General features: G+C 45.5%; 1 protein-coding gene across 1 annotated transcript in view; it reads right to left on the reverse strand.

The window, feature by feature from the left end:
• Nucleotides 1-8888: 8888 nt before the first annotated feature.
• Nucleotides 8889-24074, reverse strand: part of LOC110508626 (PH domain leucine-rich repeat protein phosphatase 1) — a 78793-nt gene continuing 63607 nt past the window's right edge. Inside the window, exons 7-17 of the mRNA XM_021589282.2 lie at nucleotides 22118-22320; nucleotides 21714-21774; nucleotides 21485-21580; nucleotides 17274-17429; nucleotides 16740-16940; nucleotides 16451-16613; nucleotides 16233-16363; nucleotides 15982-16095; nucleotides 15461-15655; nucleotides 15130-15358; nucleotides 8889-11352 (exon numbers count right to left, since the gene is read on the reverse strand). Of these exons, the coding sequence (XP_021444957.2) occupies nucleotides 10069-11352; nucleotides 15130-15358; nucleotides 15461-15655; nucleotides 15982-16095; nucleotides 16233-16363; nucleotides 16451-16613; nucleotides 16740-16940; nucleotides 17274-17429; nucleotides 21485-21580; nucleotides 21714-21774; nucleotides 22118-22320 (2833 nt within the window). The 3' untranslated portion in view covers nucleotides 8889-10068. The remainder of the gene's footprint in view (nucleotides 11353-15129; nucleotides 15359-15460; nucleotides 15656-15981; nucleotides 16096-16232; nucleotides 16364-16450; nucleotides 16614-16739; nucleotides 16941-17273; nucleotides 17430-21484; nucleotides 21581-21713; nucleotides 21775-22117; nucleotides 22321-24074) is intronic.

Raw genomic sequence — 24074 nt, forward strand, 5'->3', positions numbered from 1 at the left:
GAAAGTATTCGGCCCCCTTGAACTTTGCGACCTTTTGCCACATTTCAGGCTTCAAACATAAAGATATAAAACTGTATTTTTTTGTGAAGAATCAACAACAAGTGGGACACAATCATGAAGTGGAACGACATTTATTGGATATCTAACAAATCAAAAACTGAAAAATTGGGCGTGCAAAATTATTCAGCCCCCTTAAGTTAATACTTTGTAGTGCCACCTTTTGCTGCGATTACAGCTGTAAGTCGCTTGGGGTATGTCTCTATCAGTTTTGCACATCGAGAGACTGAAATTTTTTCCCATTCCTCCTTGCAAAACAACTCGAGCTCAGTGAGGTTGGATGGAGAGCATTTGTGAACAGCAGTTTTCAGTTCTTTCCACAGATTCTCGATTGGATTCAGGTCTGGACTTTGACTTGGCCATTCTAACACCTGGATATGTTTATTTTTGAACCATTCCATTGTAGATTTTGCTTTATGTTTTGGATCATTGTCTTGTTGTAAGACAAATCTCCGTCCCAGTCTCAGGTCTTTTGCAGACTCCATCAGGTTTTCTTCCAGAATGGTCCTGTATTTGGCGCCATCCATCTTCCCATCAATTTTAACCATCTTCCCTGTCCCTGCTGAAGAAAAGCAGGCCCAAACCATGATGCTGCCACCACCATGTTTGACAGTGGGGATGGTGTGTTCAGCTGTGTTGCTTTTACGCCAAACATAACGTTTTGCATTGTTGCCAAAAAGTTCAATTTTGGTTTCATCTGACCAGAGCATCTTCTTCCACGTTTGGTCTGTCTCCCAGGTGGCTTGTGGCAAACTTTAAACAACACTTTTTATGGATATCTTTAAGAAATGGCTTTCTTCTTGCCACTCTTCCATAAAGGCCAGATTTGTGCAATATACGACTGATTGTTGTCCTATGGACAGAGTCTCCCACCTCAGCTGTAGATCTCTGCAGTTCATCCAGAGTGATCATGGGCCTCTTGGCTGCATCTCTGATCAGTCTTCTCCTTGTATGAGCTGAAAGTTTAGAGGGACGGCCAGGTCTTGGTAGATTTGCAGTGGTCTGATACTCCTTCCATTTCAATATTATCACTTGCACAGTGCTCCTTGGGATGTTTAAAGCTTGGGAAATCTTTTTGTATCCAAATCGGGCTTTAAACTTCTTCACAACAGTATCTCGGACCTGCCTGGTGTGTTCCTTGTTCTTCATGATGCTCTCTGCGCTTTTAACGGACCTCTGAGACTATCACAGTGCAGGTGCATTTATACGGAGACTTGATTACACACAGGTGGGTTGTATTTATCATCATTAGTCATTTAGGTCAACATTGGATCATTCAGAGATCCTCACTGAACTTCTGGAGAGAGTTTGCTGCACTGAAAGTAAAGGGGCTGAATAATTTTGCACTGCCAATTTTTCAGTTTTTGATTTGTTAAAAAAGTTTGAAATATCCAATAAATGTCGTTCCACTTCATGATTGTGTCCCACTTGTTGTGGATTCTTCACAAAAAAATACAGTTTTATATCTTTATGTTTGAAGCCTGAAATGTGGCAAAAGGTCGCAAAGTTCAAGGGGGCCGAATACTTTCGCAAGGCACTGTATTAGGACACTAATCTCTGGGTGTCAGTAGACTAGAGGTGAGCGAGGCAGACCAGCAGCCGGAAGGGCCATGCCGGGAGACACAAAAATGGGAAAGGAACTGAACTGACAGTTGGAAGGCTAATGGTCTCTGATCCCATGTACCATCTCCTGCCGCTGTGCTCTTGAGCAAGGCACTTAACCCCCACAATTGCTCATCATCCAGAGGTGCTGCACTGTGGCTGACCCTGTGCCTCTCAACTTGTGTGTATCTCTGGTTGTGTTGGAAAAGGCAGAAGACACATTTCCGTTATGAAGTATATATTCTATTCTACAACTGTCTGAGCAGACTGACTGATCTACCAAGTCAGTAGTCACAGTCACATTGGCCTGCTGATCTGCCGATATATTTATCAGTGGCTGTAGTTCAATCAAACCCACAGTGCAGGGGACCTCCTTTGCTGGAATTTCACATTTTTGTTATAAAAAGCACACCTGAAGTACAGTGATTAGCTAGGTAATATGTACAAAGCAAAACACCTGTTGATTTGGATGAAATTATGTATTTTGTAAAAACAGGAACAGTAGGTGTATTTCTTAGTGTGTATTTGAGAACCCTAGTGGATAAATAAAACATGATTTGATTGTTACTTTATGAGAGAATAGATGTCTTAGCTGCCTGGGTACATGGTAAAGTTATACATAAAAAGGCAAAACATTTGGCACATACTGCATAATTGATATGTGTGTCTGGATGGAGTCTACAGCAAGTCAAAGTTTCCCTGTGATTGCTGTTTAGCTATTGGCAAGTCGATGTTCAGTATGTGTCCTTTTGATACAGCACGCTCCACCACTTTCTTGGACACTTGTCTTTGAGAGGGAGAACATCTGTGGTATGGCCCGGAAGACCAGGCAGACTGGAGCACGGTGACCTAGGCCCCCAGCGGGCCCACCACGGAGTAATCCAACATGGGCAAATGCACCGGTGAGCACCCCCTCAGTACACAACAACCACAAAACAACACTATCAACCTCCATTCCTCAGTACCTGACGGGGCAGATCAGATTTATTCTTATCTTATAGTCCAAAGGATGATCAAAGGTCCTGCGGAGTTCATTTGTGTGTTATAAAAACTGCAGTTATGAACAGGGCCCAGAGTTTTCCCTGACCCTGATACCTGGTCAGGGAAACTCTGAGCCCTAGTTATTAACAATCCGAAGGAAAATTGATACTGGTGTCCATTGTCCACAGGCTTGGACTACTTCATGCACTTGAGCACTGCCACAGGCAAACCAGCAGACACAGCCAGGCTGGACAGCAGACTACTCTACCTTGAGAGGCTACCAGTGCCGGGAGTTCTTCCTCTAGAACAGGGGGACCGCCAATGATCAGCTGGTTCGAGAGTACGATGAAGCCCACCCCAACCGGAACCAGCGGGTTATTTAGCTCATTAGTTGGCAACATCTCTAACATCAGTAGTTTACACCCATCGTATTGGTTTTAATTAACCTGTTTAATGTGTATAATATAGAATCATTAGGGAGACTAGCCTAGCAGTAAGTGTTGGGCCAGTAACCGAAAGGTTGCTGGTTCGATTACCCAAGCTGACATCTATAAGTGACTTTGTTGAGCTTCACAGTCAGTTTTAGATACTTTCATTCTATCGGTCCATAGACTGCTTACAGGGAAGGAAACCAATGTGTAATTTGGGTGAACTGTCCCGAGCGGCACAGCGGTCTAAGGCACTGCATCTCAGTCCTAGAGGTGTCACTACAGATCCTGGTTCGATTCCAGGCTTTATCACAACTGGCTGTGATTGGGACAGCGTCGTCCGGGTTAGAGTTTGGCCGGGGTTGGCCGTGATTGTAAATAATAATTTGTTCTTAACTGTCTTGCCTAGTTAAAATAAGCACCTCAGAGTGGGAGTACTGATCTAGGATCAGGTTCCCCCTTTCCATTAAATATTATTCATTATGATCCTAGATCAGCAGAAAGATTTGAGACAAAGGGAATTCCTTTAAGACATGGAGTTACATTCCATTGACAGATGAGTGAAATTGCCATTATTTTCTGAGATTTTCCACCTGGTTTTGCACTGACCTAAAGTAGCAGTCTTGTAACGTCATAGATGAAGTCATGTTTACAGCATATTGAGAAACCTTTTTACCTTTCAGAGACTTCAGAGCTGTTCTTCTGGGGAGAACCTCGTAAAGTGGGCATTGAGGTGTCAGAGGCGGATGGGACCAAATAATTCCATGGGCCGGGCACCGGGACACCCGTGTACCAGGCCCATGGCAGGGCCAAGAGCAGGGATTTCATCAATGGGGGAGACACCATCTTCATGCTCAACATGGAGGCTAAGAAGCCCTGAAAAGTTCCACTGGTCCCAGATCTGTTAAGTGCTTTCTCGCCAAGTCCTATGGTCATTGCCACGTTTGACAAGATCGCACAAACCGATCTGGGACCAGACTACCGTATTTAGCAGTTGATCAAAAACAGGCAAAAACTATTCTCTACATTCTCTGAAAGCATGATCGAGAGAATCTATCTTTAGCATACCATGTTCCATACATATCCCATTAACACTACCTTGTTGGTTATCATCATACTCATTCAAATTCCATAGGTTGTGGTGGTCCCCCTACTTACCAACACATCCACATCATATGAAGGTATGAAATTCACACCCACTCGCCATTTCTATAACCAATCATGCTGTCCAATCCTATCCGTGTCTGTACATTCATTTCTATGTTAATACAGTTTGTGCTTGTCCTCATCTCATCACTTATATGCCCCCCCCCCCCCCCCTCCCCCCATCTCGTTACTCTACAGATGTGTCCCATCTGACGGTGATCCAACCCGTCCCCTCTACCGTGCCACCCGTCACCATGGTTACCGCCGCCATGCCGCACTCTGACCCCTGCACTAACATCACGTGTGGGAATGAGGGAGTCTGTGTATTGGATGCTGGAAATGCTGTTTGCAGGGCGTTTTACTGTCGGGGCTTGTAGCTTACACAGTACAATGGTCTGTCCTGTATTTATCTCTCTCTCGCTTCATTAATAACTACTGCGTGTTTCTCTTCTCATTGTATTATCTCGCTCCAGCGTCACAGAGCTACTGTAGTTATTCCCTCCCTTTTCCCCAGAGGGTGTTCAGTCTTTCTCTTTACAAACACACAAACAGCCCAGCAGGCAAAACTGGTTAAGATGTTATAATGACGAGTTTGTGGTTATAACTGCGTTATTTCAACTAGTTTTGACTGTGTAGTGACTCCCTCTTTCTCTCTCCACCCTCTATATAGGTGTGTCGTGTTAGATCTCTCTTTGGCTCGATGTGCAGTGGGTAGATTGTTGACTCTCTCTCACTCGTTCTCTTCCTCTCTGTCCAGGTGTGCAGTGGGTAGATTGTTGACTCTCTCTCTCACTCGTTCTCTTCCTCTCTGTCCAGGTGTGCAGTGGGTAGATTGTTGACTCTCTCTCTCACTCGTTCTCTTCCTCTCTGTCCAGGTGTGCAGTGGGTAGATTGTTGACTCTCTCTCACTCGTTCTCTTCCTCTCTGTCCAGGTGTGCAGTGGGTAGATTGTTGACTGTCTCTCTCAATTGTTCTCTTCCTCTCTCTATCCAGGTGTGCAGTTGGCGATGACTGGTGGTACTATTGAGAGACTTGTCAGTATCCTGGCTTCACCCAGGACACGGTGACCACAGCGTTGATAGCCTCTTTCTCCGTGTTGGTGGTGACCGTGGTTGTGTGGGTGTGTGTGTGAAGAGGAATTACAAGAACAGTGGTGGTGGTGGAGACATCACAATGTTCAATGTCAGCATTACAGGGATGTAGTGTGTTTTCTCCCTGCCAGCACCAAAACGACCCATGGCCAGCATCAAGTAGATGTAATGAAGATGGAGAAAGGGTTATAAATACATATGCTATGAAGTGTGCCTACAGTATAGTTTACGGAAGATGCGGCATTACTGTTGCTGACATGTAATTTCCATCATACCAGGATCTTAACAGTTTTAAATGCAGATTATTATAATTTTTTTCTATAGTTGCAGTCATAGAATGGATGGTTTTAGCGGCATATCATTACAGTGCTTCTAGGGTTAGTTTAATATTTTTTGTAATGACCTTAGTGATCACTGTTTTACAGCCTGTGTTCGTATTGGCTGCTCAGTGAAACAACCTGTCCTGATTTGTCCTTCATGAACTGGCCTCTAAAATGGTATAGAATCAGCTTGATCCCCTCTGTCGAAGACGCTTGGACCTTCTTTTTTGATATTTTCAGTGGTATTGTTAACAAACACGCCTCGTAAAGAAAATTTGAATTAAAAACAGGTTCAGCCCCTGGTTCGACCGTGATCTTGCAGAGTTACTCCACCTCAAGAATTGGATTTGGCGAAAGGCTCGGCACACGCATACTCAGGCTGACTGGCTCTCGTTCAGGCAAACGAGAAATAAGTGCACTCAGGCTATCCGGTAGGCCAAAGTTAGTTACTTAAAGGAGCAGTTCTCTCTGTGGGTCTAACCCCAATAAGTTCTGGAGAATGGTTAAAGACCTATAAAGACCTATAAACCCTCCTCCTCACAGCTGCTCATGTCCCTTGATGATGTGGTTGTTACTGACAAGAAGCACATGGCTGAGCTCTTTAATCACCACTTCATTAAGTCAGGATTCCTATTTGACTCAGCTATGACTCCTTGCCCGTCCAACATTTCCTCATCTCCCACCCATTCTAATGCGACTATCCCCGATGTTTCTCCCTCTTATTCCCCTGCCCCATTACAAAGTTTCTCCCTGCAGGCAGTCACTGAGCCCGAGGTGCTAAAGGATCTCCCTAAACTCCTTAGACCCTTTCTTCTTTAAGGTTGCTGCCCCTATCATCGCCAAGCCTATCTCCAACCTTGTTAACCTGTCTCTCCTTTCTGGGGAGGTTCCCATTGCTTGGAAGGCAGCCATGGTTCGTCCTTTAAATAAAGGGGGAGATCAAGCTGATTCTAACTGTTATAGGCCTATTTCTTCTTTGCCCTTTTTATCAAAAGTGTTGGAAAAACTAATAATCAACTGACTGGCTTTTTTGATGTCTATAGTATTCTCTCTGGTATGCAGTCTGGTTTCTGCTCAGGTTATGGATATGTCACTGCAACCTTAAAGGTCCTCAATGATGTCGCCATTGCCCTTGATTCTAAGCAATATTGTGCTGCCATTTTTATTGACTTGGCCTAAGCTTTTGATACGGTAGACCATTCCATTCTTGTGGGCCCGCTAAGGAGTATTGGTGTCGCTGAGGGGTCTTTGGACTGGTTTGCTAACTACCTCAAAGAGTGCAGCGTATAAAATCAGAAGATCTACTGTCTCAGCAACTGCATGTCACCAAGGGAGTACCCCAAGGCTCGATCCTAGGCCCCACTCTCTTCTCAATTTACATCAACAACATAGCTCAGGCTGTAGGAAGCTCTCTCATCCATTTATATGCAGATGATACAGTCTTATACTCAGCTGGCCCCTCACCGGGTGTTGTGTTAAATGCTCTACAACAAAGCATTCTTAGTGTCCAACAAGCTTTCTCTACCTTTAACCTTGTTCTGAACATCTCCAAAACAAAGGTCATGTGGTTTGGTAAGAAGAATGCCCGTTTTCCCACAGGTGTGATGACTACCTCTGAGGGTTTAGAGCTTGCGGTAGTCACCTCATACAAGTACTTGGGAGTATGGCTAGATGGTGCACTGTCCTATCAGCACGTATCAAAGCTGCAGGCTAAAGTTAAATCTAGACTTGGTTTCCTCTAACGTAACCGCTCCTCTTTCACCCCAGCTGCCAAACTAACCCTGATTCAGATGACCATCCTACCCATGCTAGATTATTTTAATTTGTAATTTTTTAAAAATGTATCTGTTATTTTACCAGGTAAGTTGACTGAGAACACATTCTCATTTGCAGCAACGACCTGGGGAATAGTTACAGGGGAGAGGAGGGGGATGAATGAGCCAATTGTAAACTGGGGATTATTAGGTGACCGTGATGGTTTGAGGGCCAGATTGGGAATTTAGCCAGGACACCGGGGTTAACACCCCTACTCTCAGAGTCAGGACACCCGTTTAACGTCCCATCCAAAAGACGGCACCCTACACAGGGCAGTGTCCCCAATCACTGCCCTGGGGTATTGGGATATTTTTTTAGAACAGAGGAAAGAGTGCCTCCTACTGGCCCTCCAACACCACTTCCAGCAGCATCTGGTCTCCCATCCAGGACCAACCCTGCTTAGCTTCAGAAGCAAGCCAGCAGTGGTATGCAGGGTGGTATTAGAGACATAATTTATAGATCAGTAAGTAAGGGTGCTCTCGAGTGGCTAGATGTTCTTTACCATTCGGCCATCAGATTTGCCACCAATACTCCTTATAGGACACATCATTGCACTCTGTAAACTGGTCATCTCTGTATACCCATTGCAAGACCCACTGGTTGATGCTTATTTATATAACCCTCTTAGGCCTCATTCCCCCCTATCTGAGATATCTACTGCAGCCTTCATCCTCCACATACAACACCCGTTCTGCCAGTCACATTCTGGGCCGCTCCTCTTTTCAGTTCGCTGCAGCTAGCGACTAGACACTCAAACTGGACAGTTTTATCTCAAAGACTCAATCATGGACACTCTTACTGACAGTTGTGGCTGTTTGCGTGATGTATTGGTGTCTCTACCTTCTTGCCCTGTGTGCTGTTGTCTGTGCCCAATAATGTTTGTACCATGTTTTGTGCTGCTACACTGTTGTGTTGCTACCATGCTGTGTTGCTGCCATGCCATGTTGTTTTCTTAAGTCTCTCTTTATGTAATGGTGTGTTGTCTCTCTTGTTGTGATGTGTTTTTGTCCTATATTTCTATTGTATTTACTTTCAATCCCAGGCCCCCGTCCCCGCAGGAGGCCTTTTGGTAGGCCATCATTGTAAATAATAATTTGTTCTTCACTGACTTGCCGAGTTAAATAAGAGCTTCATTGAGGTAGTGCTAATAAAGATATTGGACAATACCGACCTCTTCTGGTCATAAGGTGCACATACACCTGTATGATTTTGAACGTCCTCAAACTGTACGACAGCCACGCAACAAAGAGATTATTATCCTGCATTTCTTGATAATATGTAATGCGTTGTAAAGTCTAATTGAGTGCTACTAGCAGCATTTCTGGCTGTTCGTTTATATTAACTTAAAATTGTGTGACATTTGCATCTGAAAATATCAAACACACACACAGAAGAGAGAATTTGAATTTTGACCCCAAAATATACAAATACCACCAGAACAAGGAAGCTTATATTCACAAATGTAAGATTTATTATACCAAAGACAGGAACGTTTGTGTGGTTTACTTTCCATGTGGATATAGAATTTGTTTGCATTACTGAACTGGACACAGTCATGCTGGTGATAACAGTTAGGAGGGAGGTGGGAGGGAATACTGTGTGTATGTATTCTACTGTGTGTGTGTGTTGTGAGCACACTAGCAGGACTGCTGACTATAACCAAGATATAAGACAGAACTGAAAGAGAAGAACCACTGTGAACTGTGTGTGCTTGTACTGTATAACAGTGTGTGTGTGTGCATTGAGCATATCTCTCTCTGTATGTATGTCTAGGAGAGAAAGGAAAGTGAGCTCTTCATAATGGCTAAATCTGGTCTGACCCACATCCCCTCCACACCACTAAATCCATCCACAGACATATGGGTACACAGTTCCTTTAAAAGCGTCAGCATACATTTCTCTTATTTACAATCATTGGAAAAAAAATAAATCACAATTTCTCTCAGAGAAGATTAGTAAAAGTGACTAGGTCACCATAAAGAGTATGCAACTCCTAGGAGTTAGTCTTTCAAATTTCTACAAAAATTTCTATGCCTTTTTACAGGCCAAGAGCCAGGATTTACTGAAAAAACACAGTATCATTAAGTGCCCTATCTACAAAAGTTAAGCGTGTTAATATTGGTGTGTACCATTTCAAATGTATTTCATTGATAATAAGATTGTGTCTCCGTGTTTCATTTTTAAAAAGTAACTTAATTTTCTTCACATTAAAAGATATGGTAAGTAAAAAAAACAAAAAAACTGTAATCATATTATCCATATGAACTGTGTGTTGTGGTAGGCTAACCCTATTGCAGAGAGACTAGTGTTGATTACATTGGTACTCAGAGGTTTATTGTCTAATGTAAAAACAACATCCAGTATAGTCTGAGTAGTAGTGGAACTATCCTATAGGCCATTTTGGGGAAAGGGGTGGAGCAGGTTACAGTGCATGGTACTCCAGTGATGTGGTCTCAGGAACGGGTTGAGCGCTTGTAGTCTGACTGCTCAACAAGGTGCTGTTTTTCAGATACATAGGTTACTCAGCTAGTCTGCAGACTCTGTAGGGATTTATCAGGGGTGTGTCCTAGTAGTCTGCAGGAACATAGTGGAGGGTTGTAGTAGACTGCAGTAAGGGGGTGTGTCTGCTCAGAGGGGTGTGTCGTAGTAGTCTGCAGGCTGGTCGGGGCTAGGTGCTTTCTGTTGTTTCTGCTGATGCTGCTTCATGATCTCCTTGACTTCCTCCTCCAGCTCTGGAGGGATGATGAACTGGTCGTCCGGGTCGGGCTGGGCGGGGGCTGTGAAGTACCCTCCGCCCTTCTTAGAAGGGGCGTCTGCTGCCACCTCGATCAGGTTGTGGCTCTTCTCCTGAGGGGCCACGGAGCCATTCCCCCTCCTCTTGCCCAGGGTCTTCCCATCATCACCCTTTCTGCCAGACCCCACTGACCAGCCCTCCTCTCTCTGCTCCCTTGTCTCCGCCTCCCCCAAGGTCAGCTCCACCCCTTCCTCCAGTGGTTCCGGGGTGCAGGGTGGAGGAGGTGGAGGAGGGGACAGCAGGCGTTCCCATCCGGATGATGATGATGAAGAGGCCTCAGCCCTAAGGCAGTGGATGTCGGCCTCCACCTCCACTCTGCTCCCGTTGGAGAAGACCCCGGCGATGGGCTCCTCATCCTCACTGTCCAGCCCGTTGTCAGACAGCGCGCTGGAGAAGGTGGCACTGGACAGCTGCCTCTGGAAGGAGCCGCTCAGACAGGCAGGGTGGAGTGAACAGCAGCCCCGGGCAGGGAGCTCTGAGCCTGGGTGCGGGTATGGGCAGGGCTGGGCGGCGTGCTGGGCCTGGAGGGAGAGCTGGTTGGCCTGGTGGTGCAGGTGGAGCTGGTGGTGGTGGGGCTGTTCATGCAGCAGCACCAGGGAGCTCTGGGGAGGCTCGTCAGAGGAGGCTGTGGATCCCACCTCGCTGCTCATCTCACTAGTACTGATCTCACTGCTTATCTCGCTACAAGACGACGGAGGCACCGGGAGGGAGCCGTCCCCTGAGGGCCGCTCCTTTATCGACGAACCCCCCGAGGAGGGGTAGCCGCCCAGGCCGGGGCTGGGGGGCGGCTGGGGAGCGTCGCTGCAGCAGCAGGAGCAGCAGTCCTCGCTCACAGAAAGCTGGACCACCACGGCACAGAGACTGTCAGTGCAGCCGTAGCCCTGGGCCAGCGTACACAGCTTCTTGGCTGCAGCCAGGCCGTCTGGGACGTTACGAACAGCCTCCACCGCCTCCGACTGCGACAGAGCATCCCACAATCCCCGGCTGCCCAGGATGAAGAACTCGTCCTGCGGGGTGAGGGTTACCTTGGAGACGTAGGGCCGTGGGATCACCGCAGGGTACAGGAAGGAGTAGCCCATGATGCGGGTGGAGTCTGTCACTCCATTCACCTTGTTGTCCTAGAGGGGTAGAGGAAGAAGAAGATTACTTTATTGTTCAATAGAAACTTCTCTTCTGCTTTATCCCAACCCCTCCGAAAAACAAACACAAACATACAGTATGTTTACAGTGGGAGCAGTTAGTGTTTCTAACACATACACTACCGTTCAAAAGTTTGGGGTCACTTAGAAATGTCCTTGTTTTTGAAACAAAAGCACATTTTGTGTCCATTAAAATAACATCAAATTGATCAGAAATACAGTGTAGACATTGTTAATGTTGTAAATGACTATTGTAGCTGGAAACGGCTGATTTTTTATGGAATATTTACATAGGCGTACAGAGGCACATTATTTGGACTAAAAGACATGTTCAAAGTTCTTCATGTGTTAAAGTAATGATGGACTGTCATTTCTCTTTGCTTATTTGAGCTGTTCTTGCCATAATATGGACTTGGTATTTTACCAAATAGGGCTATCTTCTGTATACCACCCCAACCTTGTCACAACACAACTGATTGGTTCAAACACATTAAGAAGGAAATAAATTCCACAAGTTAACTTTTAACAAGGCACACCTGTTAATTGAAATGCATTCCAGGTGACTACCTCATGAAGCTGGTTGAGAGAATGCTAAGAGTGCGCAAAGGTGTCATCAAGGCAAAGTGTGGCTATTTTGAAGAATCTCAAATATAAAATATATTTTGATTTGTTTAACAATTTTTTGGTTACGACATTATTCTACATGTGTTATTTCATAGTTTTGATGTTTTCACTATTATTCTACAATGTAGAACTTAGTAGAAATAAAGAAAAACCCTGGAATGAGTAGGTGTGTCCCAATTTTGACTGGTACTGTATACATGTTTTTTGTGTCCCTGTTTTGCATGTGTCACATATCAGTTTGCAAACAATGTAAAATAAATACATCATTGAGTTAATAAAGCTGCATACAAACATGGTGTCTTTTTTGCTTTCTTGAGGTTGGCCGCTCCAAAACACAGGTGTTTCAGCCTAGCTCAGTTTTTTCTGTGGTGGTGGGGTAGCCAGCAGAAAATACAGAGTGTAGGGGTTGGTAATGTTCTCTAGTTGTGCTGTGATTGGCTCAATGTTCTATCACTCATGGGGACACAAAAATCTACTGGTAGAGCTTGAAAATTCATGTCCCTTGGGTGCTTCCATAGACTTACAGTAGAAGTGCCCATCCAAGAAGGCTCAAGGTCATTGGCCACAGATAAGATGATGTCAAATCACGTTATATCTACAGCTGCTTTGATTGGACAGATCATGTCAACATCATACTTTCAAAATCTTAGCTAGCAAGCTAGTCAAGCAGTCATCATAAATCAAGTCGACAATGTACTGGCAAATCCTTTTCAATCCTTGAAAAATTATAGATAAAACGTATCAGTGCTCATCGGCCATTGGACATAAACATTACACAACAAGTTGGAAATTGCAAATTTAACAATGAGTGCTGAGGCACGACAGCAGCCTCGGGTTCGATCCCAGGCTGTGTTACAGCCGGCCGTGACTGGGAGACCCATTGGACGGCGGATGGCGCACAATTGACCGAGTGTCGTCCGGGTTAGGGGAGGGTTTGGCCGGACGGGATTTCCTTGTCTCATTGTGCTCTAGCGACTCCTTGTGGGGAGCCGGGCGCCTGCAAGCTGACCCTGGTTGTCAGTTCGACGGTGTTTCCTCTGACACATTGGGCTTCCGGGTCAAGCGAGCAGTGTTTCAAGAAGCAGTGCGGCTTGGCTCTCGACCTTTGCAGAGTCCGTAGTGGCGTTGCAGTGATGAGACAAGATCGTAACTTCTCGCCCATGGTGTTGAACGTAAATGTTTACACTTTTAAACTGTTTTACCCCCTTTTTCTCCGCAGGTTTGTGGTATCCAATTGTTAAAGGTTGAATACATTGGCCATGCTGTCAATCCAGCAGGACTTCTGCTGCATTCAAAACAACTGGAAACTTGGAACTGGGAAATCTCAGACTTCAGTGAGTTCAAGAGAACTTGGAACTATCTACTACTGGGAGAACACAGAAAATAATTTTGAACGGTCATCCAACTTGGAATTCCAAGTCGGGAACTGTAGCCCAGTTGGGAACTGTAGCCCAGTCGGGAACTGTAGCCAAGTCGGGAACTGTAGCCCAGTTGGGAACTGTAGCCAAGTCGGGAACTGTAGCCCAGTTGGGAACTGTAGCCAAGTCGGGAACTGTAGCCAAGTCGGGAACTGGTAGCCAAGTCGGGAACTGTAGCCAAGTCGGGAACTGTAGCCCAGTCTGTAGCCAAGTCGGGAACTGTAGCCAAGTTGGGAACTGTAGCCAAGTTGGGAACTGTAGCCAAGTCGGGAACTGTAGCCAAGAAAGTAATGTGTATGTTGTGTAGTAAGCTGTTAGTAGCCCATGTGCCTCACCCTAATAATTTGGTCAATTTCCACCCTCATAACTTAGCCTACTGTTCTGACTTGGTGGTGCACTTGTAGCCTATAGCCTGTTTTAGAGAAATGTAATCATTGAATATTGTAAGCACTTTCATTGTCTGCTTGAGGCTGAATGAACTGTTTCGGTGCTAGACAAGGCTCCGCTGATAGCCAGGTGTAGCGGTGGTAAGGGTTCACTCCATGCTGCTGAAAAGAAAGCTCTGCCGTTGGGACAGCTTTATGTAGGCCCTAACAGTTTGTGGGCACCATTTGTCACCGTTATAGTGCAATGAATGTCTTGTTTAGTGCATTTTGTTGTGTAGTGGCTTTGCTGGCATGCATCAAAAACATTTTTTTTTAGTTTGCCCCACCAAGATTTACATCACCACTGGGTAGGAAAGATGCTCCAAGTTATGATATCTAGCAGTAAAAGAATGGCTATACAAACCAGAAGTCTTGGTTCAATATTTGCAATGCGGAAATCAGTCATCATACAATGGATGAAATCAGGCATTTGGTCCTTGAAAAGTCCTTGACGTTGCGGTAGGCAAGACGATATAGAAGTTCTACCTCTCCAATATAATTACTCCGTGATTTCATTTCTGATTCGTTTTTTATGAACGCTTTTATTTATTTCCGGACATTTCCGTTAAAGAACCATGTGTGCTTATTATGGGCAACACAACATCTCAAATGGGTAGACTGACTAGCTACCACCTGGACAGACTTCATCAGCCGGGGACTATCGATGCATGCGGTGTATTTAGTCAGGCAATGCCCACATTATTCTGAGATATTTTAGAATGTAAAAATAATATGAATGGCAATGCATAATGGCAATGGGAAAGCCTATTAAAGGGAAGGCCTATTAAAGGGAAGGCCTATTAAAGGGAAGGCCTATTAAAAATGTAGAATGGTAATGGTTCGTTTTTTCTATAGTCTATTACAACAATTAAATATACAATGCGGGTCCTTGAAAATGATAATTAAGTGCTTGAAAAAGTCCTGTCTGTATGAACCATGTATAGTATGGGTTTCCTGCCCAGCTCAAATGAAATATAAAATCACTTGCTAATTGAAATGATGTACGCATCATTCGCTTTACTGTCAGATCTTGACCCGGGCCAGTATTTCTTTCATTCGGGCAAGGAGCTTTCTGTTGCTACTGGCCTGGTGTGAAAGTGTACCTGGATGTGGAGCCCTGCAGAACCTTGGGGGTTATAGAATTTAAAGTGAAATGGAATTGATGTGCATCACAAGCTATAATATCAGTTACTATTTCATTTAAATGAACAGCCTCTTTACACACCCCCACACAACACGCATAATACACTCAACCTCTCCTCTCCCTCCACACACCCCTCCCTGTGTACCTCAGTGATGATGGCGTTGTGTTGTCTGATGCGTCGGTACTCTTCCTCCAGGCCTACGCTGTGCAGCAGGGAGAGGGGCAGTGGTTTGCCGTCGCGACACAGGATGGCCTGGCACTTGCCTACGTTGGCAGCGGTGAGGGTGAAGCAGCCGCCTGGGTCGGTGGGGTCGTGTCTGATGTGGCACAGGGCTGCCGAGCCACCCAGCTTCTGCCCTGCCGTACCCAGTTTCCTGTGGCACAGACAGAGAGAAAAGGAGACGGTTGACTATCTGATACTGTCTAAACGTGAAGGTGTATGACTCTCTCTCCCTCTGTGTGTGTTCCACACATACCTCTGCATGACGAGGAAAGTGTTGGTCATATGTTCTTCTTCACTCTTGGTCTTGTGTAGCTCTTCGGCCAGCACGTCGTTCATGGTACACTGCAGCAGGTAGGGCACTTCCACGTTCTTGTCTCCATCAAACACTCCATACAGGGCCTCACGACTCCCACAGAAACTGTTCACCGACAGGGCGGCCACACACAGCCTGGAAACACACACACACACACGCACAAAAACACAGACACACAAAATGTTAATGATATGCCCTCGAGGATGTTCAGAGTTTAACACATACTGTAGCTCCCACGGCACTGCATCTCTCTCTCACACACGGACAGATGGACGTGTGCATACACCCACCCAGACTATCTCTACTGCCCACCCCCCCATTGACCTCACTGACTGAGGTATTCGTCTCAGTCACCATGGTAACTTTGCTAGTGTTTTGAAAGCTCTCCCATGGTGGACCATTTGATTCACACATGATGAGGCTGTGTCCTGTAGTGTAGTGTAGCGTAGCGCGCTACTCACTTGTTCTTGACGCCCGAGGCCTCTGTGTAACCATGACTCCACACAGCCGGCCCACCCGACGCCTCATTGGCTGAGAAGGTCGGGGGCGGGTCGATGCGGAAACAGCGAATGTTACTGCAACGAAGACGAGAGAAGGAAACTTATCGAAACGATCACAGTGCAGGAATACAGATACACAGACAAACGAATAAAGAATTCAATTTGATTCCATCTTTAAAATCACAACTTGTCCACACTAATAGACCACTCACTTGAGATGTTCCAGGGTGTTGTGGTCCAGGTTGAGACGAGGGTTGCCTGTCAGGTCCAGCTCCTGGAGTTTAGGAGGCAGGTTCTCAGGCAGGCTGATCTCACTCAGCTCATTACAGCTCAGATCTACACACTGAGGAGAGACAGGAGAGGGTTAACGCACACACACACACAAACACACGCACACACACAAATGCATATGCATGCGCGACACACTTACCTTCATCTCCATAAGCTGCATGACCTCGGGGAAGACCTCTATGGTGTTGGAGTGGGCGATGAGTGTGTGCATGCGTCTGAGGTTCATGATGGTGGTGGGCACCGTCTTCAGCCTGTTCCCACTCAGGTCCAGCTCCTCCAGCTCCTCCAGCTTGGCCATTTTACTACAGTGAAGGAAAAGGGAGAGTCAGTGAGCATGTGTGTATAAGAGACAGTGAACTGTATTGTGAGGTAGACAAAGAAGCAGTTATTTGGTACGTGTGTGTGTGATGTAGCCTACATCCACTCACCTGGCAGGGAAGGTGTGCAGGTAGTTGTAGGCCATGTGTAGTACTCTGAGGTGTGTGTGTCCCGTCAGCAAGGGAACACACTTATCAGTCAGACGGTTGTTGGTGAGGTACAGTTCCTGTAGGACGCTGTTGCTTTCCTCTGATAGGCTGGAGGGAGGCAGGTGCTCCAGCTTATTGGCTGAGGCATTCAGGCACCGTAAACTGAAACAGGAAGTGAGCTTGAATGTCAGTCTTTCAACCATTAGACGTACTTTAGCAGGGATAGAAATAGCGTGTAATAACTTGTATTAACAGGTGTAATAACTTAGATTAACTAGTAAATAACTGGGGCAATAACTAAAGGACACCTCTTGTCATCATGCTGTTATATTGATACAAACAACACAGATTGTACTTTCTCAACACTACAGGCATATCCTTAATTTACTTTTATTCACACAGAGTTTCCTTCCTTCATTCCTACATTACCATGTAATCATACTCATTGTATGTTTACCACCCTATATGTAATATATGTTCATAATGTTGTGTTACCTGTCAGATTTGAGGAAGAGGTTGCAGGGCAGCTCTGCCAGCTGGTTGTGTTGTACGTCCAACACCTCCAGTAGTGGGCGCTCTACTCTCTCAGGCAGCTTCTGCAGGTGGTTGTGTCCTGCACTCAGCTTCCTCAGACTGCTGCTACACAGCAACCTGCCAGTAGGGGGGAGTGGAGAGACGTCAGCGTCAAACCAGTAACAACATCACAGTCACAGTGGGTGGGACATGGGCTGCATCTCAATGGTCAGAGTAAGACAGGGAGAGAAACAGGGGCTGCATCTCAATTGTCTCAAGTGGCTTCCTCGCCCCTTCGCCTTCTCTCCAACTGTACTGACAAAGAAGTTAAGAGCGGGACAGGTGAAAGAAAAGGCCTTCATATTACCTTCACTTAGTCTGTGTGTTCAGATCAGTGAAGACGAAGGCGTGGAGACACGGAAAGTATGCTTGTAAAAGATGCACCGATAAATCTTCAGAAAGAAGGCACGTACGTTGAGGGAATTGGCGATAAACCGACATGTGGCTCGTGCTTAACGCAGATAAAAGACCTTCTGTGCTTACGAAGACACACAGACACACTGTCACAGTGCAGCTGGTCTACTGGGGCGGTGTGTGCATGCGTTTCCGTGCGCGTGATGTGCGTCTAAACTGGGTCGTAACAGAAGGCATGGGATGGGGGTGGGGAAGGGATGAAGACATGAAAACAGAACATATCAGCACCTCTAGTGGAGCCTGCAGCTAAGATTCGTCATTCTGACACTTCCTGAGTAAAATATAGATCTGCAGAGGGAGATAGGGGATAGAGCGAGAAAGAGAGGGAGAGAGAGCGAGATGGAGCGAGAGATGGCATGAGAAAGAGAAAGAAAGAGTGGGGCAAGAACAAGAAAGAGAGAGAGAGAGAATAATACAGTGAGAAAGACAGAAGGAAGGTAGGAAGGAAGGAGCATCTGAAGTGAACTAGAGGGGGATACAAAAAGAGAAAGGATGGGATGGTGATGAAAGGCTATCTGGTTGATTCATGATGATCTGGTTGATTCATGATGATCTGGTTGATTCATGATGATCTGGTTGATTCATGATGATCTGGTTGATTCATGATGATCTGACTGATTCATGATGATCTGGTTGATTCGTGATGATCTGGTTGATTCATGATGATCTGGTTGATTCATGATGATCTGGTTGATTCATGATGATCTGGTTGATTCATGATGATCTGACTGATTCATGATGATCTGGTTGATTCGTGATGATCTGGTTGATTCATGATGATCTGGTTGATTCATGATGATCTGGTTGATTCATGATGATCTGACTGATTCATGATGATCTGGTTGATTCGTGATGATCTGGTTGATTCATGATGATCTGGTTGATTCATGATGATCTGGTTGATTCATGATGATCTGACTGATTCATGATGATCTGGTTGATTTGTGATGATCTGGTTGATTCATGATGATCTGGTTGATTCATGATGATCTGGTTGATTCATGATGATCTGGTTGATTCATGATGATCTGACTGATTCATGATGATCTGGTTGATTTGTGATGATCTGGTTGATTCATGATGATCTGGTTGATTCATGATGATCTGACTGATTCATGATGATCTGGTTGATTCGTGATGATCTGGTTGATTCGTGATGATCTGGTTGATTCATGATGATCTGGTTGATTCATGATGATCTGACTGATTCATGATGATCTGGTTGATTCATGACGATCTGACTGATTCATGATGATCTGACTGATTCATGATGATCTGGTTGATTCATGATGATCTGGTTGATTCATGATCGGGTTGATTCATGATGATCTGACTGATTCATGATGATCTGGTTGATTCATGATGATCTGACTGATTCATGATGATCTGGTTGATTCATGATGATCTGGTTGATTCATGATGATCTGACTGATTCATGACGATCTGGTTGATTCACAATGATCTGGATGATTTGTGACGCTTAGTTGGGGACAGAAGTCTGTCCATGAGCAGGGCACACAGGCATAAGATGAAGTGTCCAGAGGGACTAAATGAGACTACTGGCTGAGTCTCAACAGTCCAAACTAGCTTTCTTTTTTCCCCCGTTCCTTGTGTCCTTTCCTCCATGATCACTGATCTGGCAGGACATGAGAGCTGGAATACACATGGTGAAAACCCGTCCAGTCTTTCGACTTATCAGTGGTTACGAAGGAAAGGAGTATTGAGAACGAGCCATTTGGAGAATACAGAGCGGGATTGTACAGTGTTCTGTTGGACATCCTTCTAACGGATACACCTCGCAGACACACATGGACTGGGATTTTCTGTAAGGATGTCAGTGATCACTGTGCAATAGCTTGTGTTAGAAATACAAAAAATGACCAAAGCCAAACCCCGTTTTATATTTTTTAAAGACATTTTAGACCGTTTGATGAGCAGGCGTTCTTACATGATCTGTGCCATAGTACGTCTGATTCCCCATGTTGACACTGCCTGGGACTATTTCTATGTGAAATGTGTGTCCATTTGTGATAGGCCCCTGTGAAGAAGTTCAGAACCAGTGGAAGGGACCATTTCCTGGTTTCCTGATAACTTGGCGGAATGAATATAACGAAGTGGGCTGAGAGTCGGGGCAGCAAGTACAGGGAGTGAATATTTAATACATAAACGGAACACAAAACAAGAAACACTAACAGCACACAGACAAGAAACGGAAACATTAATGCCTGAGGAAGGAACCAAAGGGAGTGACATAAACAGGGCAGGTAATCAAGGAGGCAATGGAGTCCAGGTGATTGTCATTAGGCGCTGACGACCGTGGAGATGGGGACAGGTGTGCGCAACAATCAGGTGACTAGAGGCCGGAGAGGGAGCGAGGGCACGTGACAATTCATTAGAAAGAGAAATGTCTCTTAGGCTCAGGCTAGGCATATAAATGCTCCTGTTGACTGGGCCTCCTTCAGAGTGCTAAGAAACAAATGCACAGGATTGATCAGGTGACCAAATCAGATGACTATCTAAACGCAGTCACAGAGAACCTAAACAACCCTACCAAGTTCTGGAAGTGAATCGAATCAGAATCAGGTTCTAATGTATCCTCTGACCTTCCTGACCATTTAATGATGGATTCTAATGAAGTGAAGGATGAAGCAGATATTGTAGGGGTTTTTAACAAGACTTCATATCTGCTAGTTCAGTTGTTGATAATGGTGGGGCCCAGGCCTCTAATGTCAGCTCTGTTACAGTCAACTATAATATAGGCCCTCATGTCAACCATTTTAATTTTGAGCCTGTGTCTTATGCTGAGGTCTATAAAGCACTAAAGGCAATAGACACTAAAAAGTCTGCAGGTCCAGACAACCTGGATCCCCTACCTCTAAAAAAATAGCAGCTGGTATTATTACTGAACCTGTGGCTCATATTTTCAACTTGAGTCTCTTGACCAATTCCATACCCAGCATTTGGAAATCAGCTTACGTCCTCCCGCTGCTAAAGGGTGGAGATCCCTCAGATGCTAATAACTCTGGTCCTATCTCCAAACTCCCTATCCTGGCCAAAGTCTATGAATCCCCGAGTGAACTCACAGAACTCAACGTCTTAATTGAAAAGAACATACTGAGAGGGGTTGAGTCTGGCTTTAGATCGGGGCACAGCACCACAACTGCAGCTACGGCAGTGCCTTCTCGTTTTGTGCATCAGAGGCATGGAATAGTCTACAGCTCAAGCTTCATCTAGATATGTTAGTGCCACTGAATTAATTACCATTTTGATGGGAGACTCTGTTACAGAGGAGTGTGAATGCTTTTAAAAAAAAGTCTGGATTATGTTGTTGTATTGTACCGTATTGTTGTAGGTTTTCTTTCTGTAATGTATGTGTGGTCACTGCCTTCTTGGCCAGGTCTCCTTTGAAAAAGAGACTCTGGGTCTCAATGGGCTTTTCCTGGTTGAAAAACTACTGAGCCATTGGGAGAGAGACTGATCGCAGCTAGCGATAGATAGGCAGGGAGACCGTAGATAAAGAGAGAGAGAGACCATAGATAAAGACTGTAGATAGAGACCGTAGATAGAGAGTGAGAGACCATAGATAGAGATGATAGAGAGAGAGACTGGCGTTAGATAGAGAGAGAGATTTACATTTGGCAATGCTTCCCATGCCAATAAAGCCCTTTGAATTGAATTGAGAGAGAGCAAGAGAGAGCGAGAGAGCAAGAAAAACTGACCGTGCTGGGAGCTCAGTAACGAGGTTGTGGCTAATGTCCAGAACTTCTAGTTTCTTAATCTCACACAGCCACTCTGGGACGGCCTCCATACGATTCCTACAGAGAGAGAGAGAGAGTGGGAGAGGAGAGGTCAGGTTGGAAGAGGCTTTGTGAGTATGCTACGTTTCAGAGAGTGTCCGCACAGTATTTTCTGCAATGTTGAGTGTTGAAGGGAAGTTGTCGGCCTCACCTGGAGATGTCCATGTAGGTGAGTGTGGAGGGCACTGGGCTGACCTCCAGCTCCCGTAGTTCTATAGAAGGGAACACAGAGAGCCGTTTGTGATATTATAACAACAAAGACGTTACTTCTAACAGCGAATGCTGGTTTTTGTCTCCCTGCACGTGCAATAGAACAGCAGTTATATTTCTTTAGAACGACGCTGGATGCTCATTTCCTCAAAACAAAAAGGATGAACCCATTCACCTGGGGCGGCCGGTGGCATTTGTTTCACCTATCGCCAATCTCAGCCTTAACCATTAGTGTGGAAAACGCAAAACTGACCCAGGGTCAGCGTCTAGGGGCAACATCACCCTCCTACGTCTTTACGAGCACAGCAGGCATCGATGGACTCTTAACTGGGGACGCAGACCCACCGTTGTTCTGTGCGTAGATGGCTTTGAGCACGGAGCCCTTGACCTTGAGGGTGGCGATGTGGTTCCTCTCACAGTGGAGGACCTCCAGGCGTGGGAACAGGGAGGCATCCAGCTCCTCCAGCCCGTTGTCACGCACATCCAGCTGGGTCACGTGCCTCAGCAGGTCTGGCTCGTCTGGAACCACCACCCGGATCTTATTCAGCCTGATGGCACAGAGGGCAGAGGTTAGAGGTCATGCATAATTGGACAGTAGGCAGTATGGGCCGTAGCCTAATTAACCATCAGATCAAGATCAATGTCTGTATGGATTGATTTTTGTTGTTGTTGGAGTTGTCAACAAAGGGGAATTTGAAATCAAATCTGATTTTACTTGAAATTAACACATTGATTCAATATCTACAATCCTTCCCGAGTGGCACGGCGGTCTAAGGCACTGTATCTAAGTGCAAGAGGCAAAACAACAGTCCCTGGTTTGAATCCAGGCTGAATCACATCCGGCCGTGATTGGGAGTCCCATAGGGCGGCGCACAATTGGCCCAGCGTTGTCCGGGTTTGGCCCGGTGTAGGCCGTCATTGTAAATAAGAATTAGCTCTTAACTGACTTGCCTAGTTAAATAAAGGTTCAATAAATAAATAAATAAACAAGAGATGGTCTTGATATCTCATATGTGTGACCGAATAAATGTACGGAGGTCTCCTCACTTGAAATCTGACCTCAACGGTCCCGGCCCCCTCTCTGTGTGTGCACCATCGGGGTTACTCATTAACAGCTTTACGTGCTAAATGACCTGACACTCAACATATTTCTGTAAAAGACTGGAAAAAGCCGCACCGACCGACAAAAAGAACAGACAAAACCGTATTCACCTCTAGCTACAATCACGTGTGATCTTTGGTCCTGGGCTTGACAATATGACACAGAGACACTTCAGTGAATGTCCCATCGTCGTGACAGGAGTGATGTATTAACTTGACAAATAACGCTAAGTCACTCAAAGCCTGCTCTTTCCCAAGCAGGGAGGACATCGGTCTAGTAATGATTACGTGACGTTCCATGCTGACTGTCTGTTTAGCCTAGTTCTGTTCCATGCTGACTGTCTGTTTAGCCTGGTTCTGTTCCATGCTGATTCTCTGTTTAGTCTGGTTCTGTTCCATGCTGACTGTCTGTTTAGCCTGGTTCTGTTCCATGCTGATTCTCTGTTTAGCCTGGTTCTGTTCCATGCTGATTCTCTGTTTAGCCTGGTTCTGTTCCATCTGACTCTCTGTTTAGCCTGGTTCTGTTCCATGCTGATTCTCTGTTTAGCCTGGTTCTGTTCCATGCTGATTCTTTGTTTAGACTGGTTCTGTTCCATGCTGACTGTCTGTTTAGCCTGGTTCTGTTCCATGCTGACTGTCTGTTTAGCCTGGTTCTGTTCCATGCTGATTCTGTTTAGCCTGGTTCTGTTCCATGCTGATTCTCTGTTTAGCCCGGTTCTGTTCCATGCTGATTCTCTGTTTAGCCTGGTTCTGTTCCATCTGACTCTCTGTTTAGCCTGGTTCTGTTCCATGCTGATTCTCTGTTTAGTCTGGTTCTGTTCCATGCTGATTCTTTGTTTAGACTGGTTCTGTTCCATGCTGACTGCCTGTTTAGCCTGGTTCTGTTCCGTGCTGACTGTCTGTTTAGCCTGGTTCTGTTCCATGCTGATTCTTTGTTTAGACTGGTTCTGTTCCATGCTGACTATCTGTTTAGCCTGGTTCTGTTCCATGCTGACTGTCTGTTTAGCCTGGTTCTGTTCCATGATGATTCTGTTTAGCCTGGTTCTGTTCCACGCTGACTGTCTGTTTAGCCTGGTTCTGTTCCATGCCGATTCTCTGTTTAGCCTGGTTCTGTTCCATGATGATTCTCTGTTTAGCCTGGTTCTGTTCCATGCTGATTCTCTGTTTAGCCTTGTTCTGTTCCATGCTGATTCTCTGTTTA

The sequence above is a fragment of the Oncorhynchus mykiss genome, chromosome 28 (assembly GCF_013265735.2).
Source record: "Oncorhynchus mykiss isolate Arlee chromosome 28, USDA_OmykA_1.1, whole genome shotgun sequence".
NCBI lineage: Eukaryota > Metazoa > Chordata > Actinopteri > Salmoniformes > Salmonidae > Oncorhynchus > Oncorhynchus mykiss.